The sequence below is a fragment of the Dreissena polymorpha genome, chromosome 14 (assembly GCF_020536995.1).
Source record: "Dreissena polymorpha isolate Duluth1 chromosome 14, UMN_Dpol_1.0, whole genome shotgun sequence".
NCBI classification, from domain to species: domain Eukaryota; kingdom Metazoa; phylum Mollusca; class Bivalvia; order Myida; family Dreissenidae; genus Dreissena; species Dreissena polymorpha.
This window is the reverse complement of record NC_068368.1, coordinates 540,850-551,213: the sequence shown is the minus strand read 5'-3', so window position 1 is coordinate 551,213 and position 10,364 is coordinate 540,850. Positions and strand designations below refer to the sequence as shown.

Genomic DNA, 10,364 nt, shown 5'->3' with positions numbered 1-10,364 from the left:
TTAATAAAATTTTCACTTGTTTTATACCCCTCATTACACCAAGCCTATCATCATCAATGACAAACAAATAATATTTTCAAATTCAATAAATCCTTACATATTAAGTCACATAAATCAATTCATACAAATAAAACCTGTGATTTCCATGTGCATCATAAAATAAACAGTACTTTAATATTGTCATGACAATCCAACACCCTATATACACTATAATGTACATGATCATTACATATTGTAGAGCTTGCGTCCAATTAGGAATCTCATTTTACTACTGTAATTTTAATTAGCAGACAAAATGCCAGCTGTGCTCATGCCATCTGTCACATACAGGCTTAAATAAACCACACCAATCGGTCCCTATGGGTATATTCATCCACAAAAAAATCATGGCCAGTTACTTAAGACTGATGATGAAAAGCAGGTGTAGTCCTCATGGATATTGAGCATTTCATGCATAAATAAATTTTCTATCGAAACACACTTCCAATTTTAATGTTAACACGACGTAAAAAAAACATTCATGCTTCAAATAAACCGTGTTCATGTATAATGTGTTGACCCAAGGCCCTGATTAAAAGCGCGCAAAAATTATGCTGGACATGTACAAACGTCACGTTATCCGCATGGAAAGCGAGGGTGTATTGGATTGTGTGCACTACGTCGATACCGACACGATTATTCGCATTCGTTACTGGCCCACGTGTCTTGTTTAATAAGAACCAATGTGAACAATGAACATATTAGATAGAATGTTAACATTTTGTTTTCCGAGTTCAAGTGTTTTGATTCAGTTGATCACTATATTTTGACCAATATTTTTTATTTGTATGCATTTACTTACATAAAACACTAAGCGGGATATAGGAGTCGTTTACGTATGGATTTATAAAATCATGGAAATTAGCACTATTCACAGGTGAGTTAGTTTCCGTTTAAATGGTTATGAATTAATGTCTGACAAAACGACTGGATAATTAGTGTTTAAGAGTTTTGAAACACAAAACAAGTTAACAGTAGAACATACTAGAATAAATCGTATTCCTATTTACTGTTTGGAATGTGTTGCGCGTGTAAACTTTTTTGTGCATAAATACATGTCTATAACGACGTCATTTCATCGCTTAGGTAAACTACTGCATATGTATATACAATGTGCGCGTTCTCATTGGTTACTATCGATGTTAATGTACGTGTACTAATTGTGCTTGCAGAACAGAGAACTATCAAAACTGTCAGCGAAATGTCACTCTCTTTCATCGTTTGATCTAAGCCTTTATTGTTTGTAGTGAATGCCCATGTATGCTAGTTGCCTGGATAAGCTTTTACAGCAGTCGATTGTTTCCTGTGACAATAAACTGATAACATAACAAGCATCATGGATGACTATATATGACATGTGAAAATATAGAATTTTTAGATGGAAAAGTTGAGAAAAAAACTGACGATGTTGTAAAAAAAAGAAGGCGAAGTCCACATCTCCTTCATGTAATTTTAGGGCGACATTATTATGTCCCCGGGGAAGTTATCGCCCACAAGGCCCTCACGGACGAGCCCTGCACATGTAACTGCCTCAAGACAGAAAGTACACAGAGACAAGCAAATTCGTTGAAATCCCCCTGCAAAATAAAGTTTGTTAATGGATGGGTGCAAATTCCTTCATATATGGTATAATCCTTCAAAAGTATTTAAGTGTAGGGTAATTAATTTTATGAATTGCAATTTTTCTCACTGATATCTAAACACTCATGCAGTTTCATATTGAAATCTTGTAGCATGTCTGAGATATAACCCTGAAAAGTTACACAATACAAAACCAACAAAGGGTAATAACTCTTATTTAAGAAAGTGTAGGGTTATGGTTCTAGTGCATTGCACTTCTCCTCATTGATAGCAATACACCCATAAAGTTTCATGTTGAAGTCTTGTATGGTATCTGAGATATAGCCCTGAAAAATTACATCATAAAAAAACAAAGGGCAATAACTCTTATTTAAGAAAGTGTAGGGTTTTGGTTCATGTGCATGGCAGGCCACAATGCCAACGGAAACAACGTCAACAGATACCAAGATGGAAGCATAGACAGAGCTCCAGCTAGGCCTAAATGGAAGGGCGCCACAACCTGCCCTTCAGAGGCCCCGCCCTGCCCTTTTATTTATAAAAAAAAAAGATTTTTTTTTTTTTTTGCATATGATATCATAATTTATAAATCTCTTATAACATTGTAATAAATTTACTCCTCATTGTAGACATTTTATTTGCATGGTTTAATAATAATGGGAATAATATATTCTAACAATTATTAATAACATAAAAATTAATATGCAACAGTGAGTATTCCAGATACTACCGCACACTCGACAGTGCCCTTTTTACAAAATTCTGCGTGTTGAAACTTGAAAGTGCCCTTTTGACAAAATAGCCCCCCAGCCCTTTTCAAATCCTTGCTGGAGAACTGCAGAGGGGAAGATGCAAACCATGCAAATGTTGCTTGACAAATACATGTAGTTGGAACTAAAGGTGGATTCCCACTGCCGATCCGATCAACTCGATCATCCCGATCACCGAAATTTCCCGACCAAACCCGACCAAGCTCGACTAAAAAGGGTATACACGACTTCTTTTCGACCTCTTGTCGATATAACATGACCCCCACACGACTCATTCTTGATGTCCACTCAACCATCTTTCCGATTTCTGCTCGATCATCTCGACATATACGCGAGCCCTATACGATCACAGCTCGACCAAGTGGACCTCAGCTTGATCGCCACCAGATCTTCACATGATCAGATCGTGATGGTCGTACTACATTTGTACAAAGTCACGAACGGTTGTGTATTGAAACAGGAAGTCAAAGCTGTCCAAAAGCTGCTGTTGCCTTGCTGTGCGCTGTGCAGCACCAGATCCCGATTTGTTGGCAACCTTGATGAGCTTTGAGTACTGTGTCCACATATTTGGGTCAAATATTGTAGACAGGTCACCAGGTATAAGGCCCAACTCAGCCTCCTTCGCGGCCCATGTACTGTTTTTCTTCTCCTTGTACTTAAACCCTGCGTATGACTTGTCAAACAGGAACGAGTTCTCTCGCAGCCACGCAACAAGGTCATCCTCTTCGCCTTGAGTGAGTGTACGTTGTAATGTTTTCCGGGGTTTGAATTCAGTCTGCCAAATTGAAAAGAACACTTATGAATATCAATGATAATTGCCATTAATGTTATTTTGTAAAAAAGGCCCTTTGAGCCTAAACTGTCAAACAAATACAGCAATATACTAACTGTATGAATGCATTTGTAAATGACAAACCGTTTAACAGTATAAATAAATGTAAGACAATAACTTTTGAATTACTTAGTAAACAAAATTAGTGTTATTTCAATTTTTTTGTATTGAATCGTAGAGAAAGTGAAAAAAAAACAACAACATTTTGGTACCTCATTGTCGGGAAAATAAGGGTGTTCTTCCACAAGCTCAATTGGATGTGTAGGTGGATCATTCCTCTCTTCCTGTGAGGATACAGTTACTTCAGTCTCAGCGACTGTACAATTACCACTAGTTTTACTAGTTTTAGCAGTATCAGTCGCCTTGTTGCCCTTTCTTGGCATCTTTGGATGTTTACTCGTCCGATTCTAAGAAGGTTGTGAGAGATAAACACGACGTTTTGCACATGAGTTTTGTTTAAGTGACATGAGCTCGTGTATGGTCGAACAGCAATTGGGAAGTGATCGTGTACGGTCGAGTAGCCGTCGGGTAGCAGTCTAGTAAATCTGTACATCATATTGAATAGAGGTCGAGTGGATCGTGTTGCAATCTAAAATAACTCGGGTAGAGGTCGAGCGGATCGGGTAAAGATCGTGTCAAAGATGTCAATCCGATCGCGACACGATTGCTTCACGATCAACTCGATCTTCTACTCGACTAATACATGACGACTTCCCGAGCGCTTCTCGATCCATTTCCTACTCGACCGCTACTCGATAGTTTTTGACATGTTAAAAAATATCGGGTAGAAAGCCCGACCAATGGCGACCTACCTGACCACCCCCGACCACTCATGCCGACCAAACCAGACCAGTACCCGACCGCTTGGTCGGGCTTAATCAAGTTGATTGATCGGCAGTGGGAACCCAGCTTAAATGGAAATGCGGACAGTAATCCAGATGCAAACAATCATGCCTTTGGAGAGACACAGTATGCTATAAATAAGCCGCTGCAAAATCCTCAGAAATACTTTATGCCCCACATTTGATTGGGACAAAGGAGTTTAAAAAAAACAACTGTTTATTTGTTGCTGGAATTTGTAAATGAAATGTGAACAATCAGGGTTGGCATATTGACCGGTCAATTGAGTATTGACCGGGCTGGTGGTCAATACCCGGTTAAAACCGGTCAATACTGGTCAATTGAAAATTGCAGCATTTAAACATCACAAAGGAAGACTTTATTATTAGTTATTCTATACTATATCAATCATTATTCTGTAATTGATAAACTTTTTCGGCCGACGTTGATTTTTTTTTTAATTTAACGTGTCAATTCACGTTCTGTGGTGCGTTAAAACTCAAAGAAAAACAGTGTCAAAAGATGTCATTTGGTGTGCTATTACTCTTCAAGAAAATCCCCCAGTCGTTAAAAAAATAGATAATTTTTTATATTGTTTAATTGTTTTAAAACTTTCCCGCACAGATAGTAAAATCCCGACTCGAACGATTCCCCAATACATCCGTTTCAACCCGACTCTATTACTGTATACTTACTACTTTTCAAGTTTCTATTTATTACCCGATAATCCCGTTTATTCCGTTTTTATAAATCACTTTCTGGTAAATATTTACGATAAAAGCTCTCAATTATTTCTTTAACACAAACCTTGCCATTTTTCTATAGTATCAAATAAATTTTAAGTGACTAGATTTGATGAAATATTGCCTCTGAACATGCGTCAATCCCCTGACGTGTAGTGTGCTTGTTAAAACGCTCAATACACGCACGCTTCTATGCAAATGACGCGACGTTGTACATGCTGCATAATTTTCGCGCTCTTTTTTATTGAGAACAAGATTCAACACAAAATAAATTTGCACTGCTAATTTGAAGCAAAAATATTTTAACGTTGCGGTAACATTATTACATTCGGAAGTGTGTTTCGGATTAAAAACGCGTTAACATCGACTTACGGGAATGGGTTTCAGATTACAAATTTAATTATTCCCATTTGAGATTTCAACAAATATTAACAGTTGCGTTATGAATTCAACGATAATTTGTTTAAACACTTTACGAGTCGAATAAATGTTTTGACGGAATTATGCATGAAATTCACGTTGTCCACGAGGATTACGGCCGGTTGCCATCATCAGTCTTCTAAGTATCGATTATCGGACGAAACATTTACAAGTGTGCGTAATTAATTCAATGAAAATTGGTTAAAGCGCATTACGTGTCGAATAAATGTCAGAAAAACAAGGTGAATCAGTTCAATAAATGGACATGATGAAATATACATGTACTGGAATTAAATTGTTATCGCATAATTGTAACCAGGAGTCTTTTGCACAACTTACTCGCTATAAGTAATTAATTGTTTACCACTTGCAATTAATTTCTCGTATTAATTTTGAGTCATAGGTAACACATGTTTACAGTAAAAAGGTGTGATGATGAAGCCCGAAACCGTTTTTAATGTACAGTACTGTACTAATTACCGGTTTTATATTACGTAAATGGTACAACTTCTTGCTAATCAAGTTGCGATAAACTCTTACTTCGTGCTCGACGTCAATCAAAAATAATGGTCGATAGTTAACCCCGCCATCATAAGCATTCGCGTAACCGATTGGAGGGTGAACATCACAGTTTGACGACTGGAAAGTTACCAGATAGATCCTTGTCAGCATTTAAATGACTGTGTAATGTGGCTAGAATAATCAATACGCGCGTCATGCTATTCTCTTATCAGTGGATTATCCATTACCCCATGTGGTGTTTATGGCGATTACTTGTGAAATTAGGTACCGAGTGCTCTTTTAAAACAGGGAATATTGATACACTGATTGAGAAACCTTGATTTTTTTTACAATCTCTTCTTTCTTTTACTGAATAAAACACTGATCGGAAAATTTCAAGCGCCCCGGGGACTCTTATTTCGAAATTCAAGCACCCCGGCGAGGGATCGTTAAATGGCCTGTGGAAAGCCCTGATTTGATAAGCATTTGGACAAAGAGAATTCTTGTGCTTTCTAGGGTCATAAATCTGGACCCTAAGCCTTAATTGGTAATAAAATGCATGCAGTGTTATGTCTCTGATATTGAAAATGAAGCAAATCTGCCCTTAGGCTATTTCATATCACTCACACAAAAGGAGATACCTTGCTATTAATTTAATAGTTACTTCTAACTTGTCTCCTTACTGTATTAAGAGGTTTTTTTTCCTTTCATATTAAAAAGTTCTATTGGTCTTCAAATGAATAAGCAATCAAAGTTCTTGATTTTGCCAACAAACAATGTTTTCCAATTGTGGGTCTACTCTAGACTCTTCTTTTCAATTATTTTTTTCTTTTAGTAATTATTTCTTATTATGTTTTTTATTTTTATATCGATGGAAAATAAAATATTTTTTTCACTATTTTGTTTAAAAAGTATTTAAAGAAATCTAGGCAAGAATACATGACAAGTAAGGGTCGTGTCAAAAAGGTGCCATTTAAGGCCCTATTATCAGACAGTTTTGGGTTCCTCAACCTGTATAGGTGAGAAGACTGTGGGGACAGTGGGGCATGAGGAACAACTAATACACAGTAATTGACAGGTTCATGTTGAATCAAGCACATAATTATCTGAACATTCATAATTCATTAGAATCGAAAAAAAGTTCGATCGACCAGAAAAATCCAATTGACCAACTTTGACTCATTTGCCAAATTTGAGAGATTGGCCTACAAATTGCATGAAAAGGAATAAAAAAGTGGGTATTAATAGCTTAAGACATTATTGGCAACATGTCTGTTTAATTTATATTATCAATATTTTTTAATTAAGCATGGAATATTAATCAAAATTGGGGGTAAAATTCAATCGACCAGTATTGACCAGTAATGGCAACTTCGGGAGTATTGACCGGGGCGGTTTTTACCGGTAAAAACCGCCGGTTAAAACCGGGGGCGGTAGATTGGTGCCAACCCTGTGAACAATACTATTCAGGATGCAATTTTTATAACATGCCATTTAAAAATAATCCACACTAATTTCCATCTGTTGAGTGAATAAATATTTATTTTTAAAAATTAACATGAAGCATTTTATTTTGACAAAAAAGTAAGATTCAGATTTGCGATCATAAAAATGTTAGCATTGGCAGTAAAAATATAGGGACAGTCTTTTTCACATGAAGCAAATCATTTCTGTGCACCTTACTACCTGTGGGACATTGAATTTCTGGATAGACATTGTGTCCCACACTGGCAAAATATATGTCACACAAAATGTTTGTCATGTTTCACATAAAAATGATAAACAGTATTAAACTTCACATAAAAATGATAAACAGTTTTAAACTGCTCTTATAATTCAGAATTTTATTCACTCAAGATTCAAAATCTGCAGCATAATGAATTGCTTCTTTGAATAATTAAATACATAGTATTAAGACTTTTTTGAATGTGTTCATGCTGTGGTATAAAGACGTTTAAGTTTATTATTCTATTATCATGATGTTTTCACTTTGCTGTTGAAGTTGTTTAACAGTCAGACTCAGACTTAGAATAGAAAATTAACCAACCCTGTGACCACCTCAAGAAGACTTCGTCTTTTAAATCATTTCCCCATAGAACAGATTTAACACTTTCAATTGTTTCATCACTGATATGGTCGTTTACTTCTGCCATACTGGTAAACGACGTTAAATTCAACAGCTACTTCTACTTTTCTTTTGATTAGTCCGCCATATTGATTTCATTGGAAATAATAGAAAGCTACACCGGACAATAAAGAGGCGAACCTGCACTACCGGTATACTCATGTAAGTTAATTAGTATTCTCAGGCTAGTAATGTACAAAAAAGTGTGTTTATTGATTATCAACAATTGGACTCGGAATAATAATGAAACACTTTTCATAGAAATTCTTTAAAACGAGCATTCAATATATACGTTTTGATCTAACGTATTGTAGTGAAATAAGGTCACTAACAAAAGCCTTGCTGTTGGGCTAGATCTTTAGTGACGCGGCTATAGTGTCTGACTACCAATGTGGAGGTCGTCGGAGCTCAGGATTTTTCACTTAGTATAATTTAAAAGCCTACAACGTGGTAACTTTCTTTGTTTATTGTGCGTTCTGCGTTATCATAATTATTCATAACCATTAAAAATATAGAAGGTATGTAAGTGCATTCGTTTAATGACGTGTTTTAAACTAAAAGTATCAGTCTACATGTTCCTTATAATAACCATATAAGGTTCACTTAAAAATTGCGCGTTGACTTTGTAGAAATCGGCATCATGTTTTCCATCTTACCTTCTAATCTATGAAGGGATCAACTCGAAACTAAATAGATAAACATATTTCAGTGAAACTATGTGTGTTGTACATACGCTTTTTGATACCATAATTGTTAATATTTATTACGTAACTGCTGTCTGCATTTTTACTGATAAAATTTTCCCGTAAATCTTACAATTAAATCGAAAGTAGCAAAGTATAAGTAATAAGTGATGTGTCTGGTGTAGGTTTTGAGCAAGGGCTGGTAAGGATGAGGAAAGGTATTTAAATTGTAACACGTGTTGTTAGTGTTAACATCATCAAATTTTTCCTATTTCAAACAGTCTAACACTATTACGCGCTAATGCTCACGTAATTAAATGCCATCTGCAATTTTTTATTCAAACGTACGGACGAAATGGAGGGAAATACTTCAAGACAAATCCAAACAAAAGTTATTATAAGTGTAAGATTCAGGAACCTAAGCACACGATCCTCACATTTGTTGTCAAGCGATCTTCCTTGGGATCTAGCCGACCAGTATCTTGATAGCGCTCACTGTGCTTCTCGATATCAGGTATATAAATGCTACCTAAAACTGACATCAAGGGTTTTGTTATAATTAAAACTTAAAATTAACATTATAAACGTTCTATATTTTGCATTCTAAGTTGAGATGAAATGAACTTATTTATATGCGTCGGGTCTTTTGATGTGTCGCACAAACTCCATCACTATTATTAATTTGGAATTCAAAATACATCACTAGTTTGCAATAGTATGTAATTGACTAATACAAAATTAATAATAAAAGAATAAAGAACTCTCTTATATTGTTTAGAAGAAAATAATCTACTTTGAACTTAACTTATCTGTTATTGGTTATTGATAGACCGTTCTAGCAGGCCATCATACACTTGATTCTTGCTGTAAAAAATCCGGACTTGTTGTGTTATTCTTTTTCTCGATCTAAGTGCAATCATGTTTAAAAAGAAATTACTATAGGCGAGTTGTAGTAAAAATGTGCACGGTTCATTTTTATCAGCAGTTTTTATGTATGAAATATGAACAACCTATCTTAAAAAAGCAATACGTTTTATACATCATGTATGTTTTATTCATTCAAGTATGTATACATTTGTTGGTATTTGACAGATAAATATCATTGAGGTTCGTCTTTGCTTCATTTACCCCCTAAAATCTACCGGTAAGCACTGAACAAACTTAAGCGTTTGTGGCTTATCGTGGCACATGTTTGACACATTTTAGTTTGTATATTGGTAAAAAAAAATGCACACGTTGCAGATATATGTTGAATTTGATGAGAAGAACTCACTTACAGTTAGAAGACTAAACAATTGAGATGCGCAATTACAGTATTTAAAAGCATCTTGATTTAATGGGAGATGAATGCTTTCATTTCATAATACTTATTATTTGATTCTGTTCTACATCTGTTAGCAGGGAATGTATTGATGTTCATTAGGGAAATTGCTGATATGTTTGAAGATTGGAGACAACAGCGGGAAACTTGCGCGAAAGCGGGTTACAACAAACAAACAAGAAGCCGTAAAAAACGTTGAAAAAACGTGTCAGACTTTGCTCATAATATCCTTTTTCATACTTTTTTGTTTCTTAAGTACATTCAGCATACAACCTTTTTTTTAATGATGGTTATGGGGTCCCGATGTTCAACATGTTGACTATATGTTTGACTTAGTTTTTTTTCCATTCAATTCCGTAAGAATTGGAAAAAAGTATGTTGTGACCAACACACAGAGGATTTATTTGCGTATGCGTTTGCTCATATCAACTTCCGGAGCCTTTCTTCGTTGCGGGTACACTAAATTAAACACACTGACACACGTTGAACGTAAAATCAAGAATATTTCATTT

General features: G+C 35.5%; 1 protein-coding gene across 1 annotated transcript in view; it reads right to left on the bottom strand.

Moving 5' to 3' along the window:
* Positions 1-7,958, bottom strand: part of LOC127857999 (ubiquitin carboxyl-terminal hydrolase MINDY-3-like) — a 33,725-nt gene extending 25,767 nt beyond the window's left edge. Inside the window, exon 1 of the mRNA XM_052394833.1 lies at positions 7,771-7,958. Coding sequence (XP_052250793.1) covers positions 7,771-7,876 — 106 coding nt within the window. The 5' untranslated portion in view covers positions 7,877-7,958. The remainder of the gene's footprint in view (positions 1-7,770) is intronic.
* Between the last annotated feature and the right edge of the window lie 2,406 nt (positions 7,959-10,364).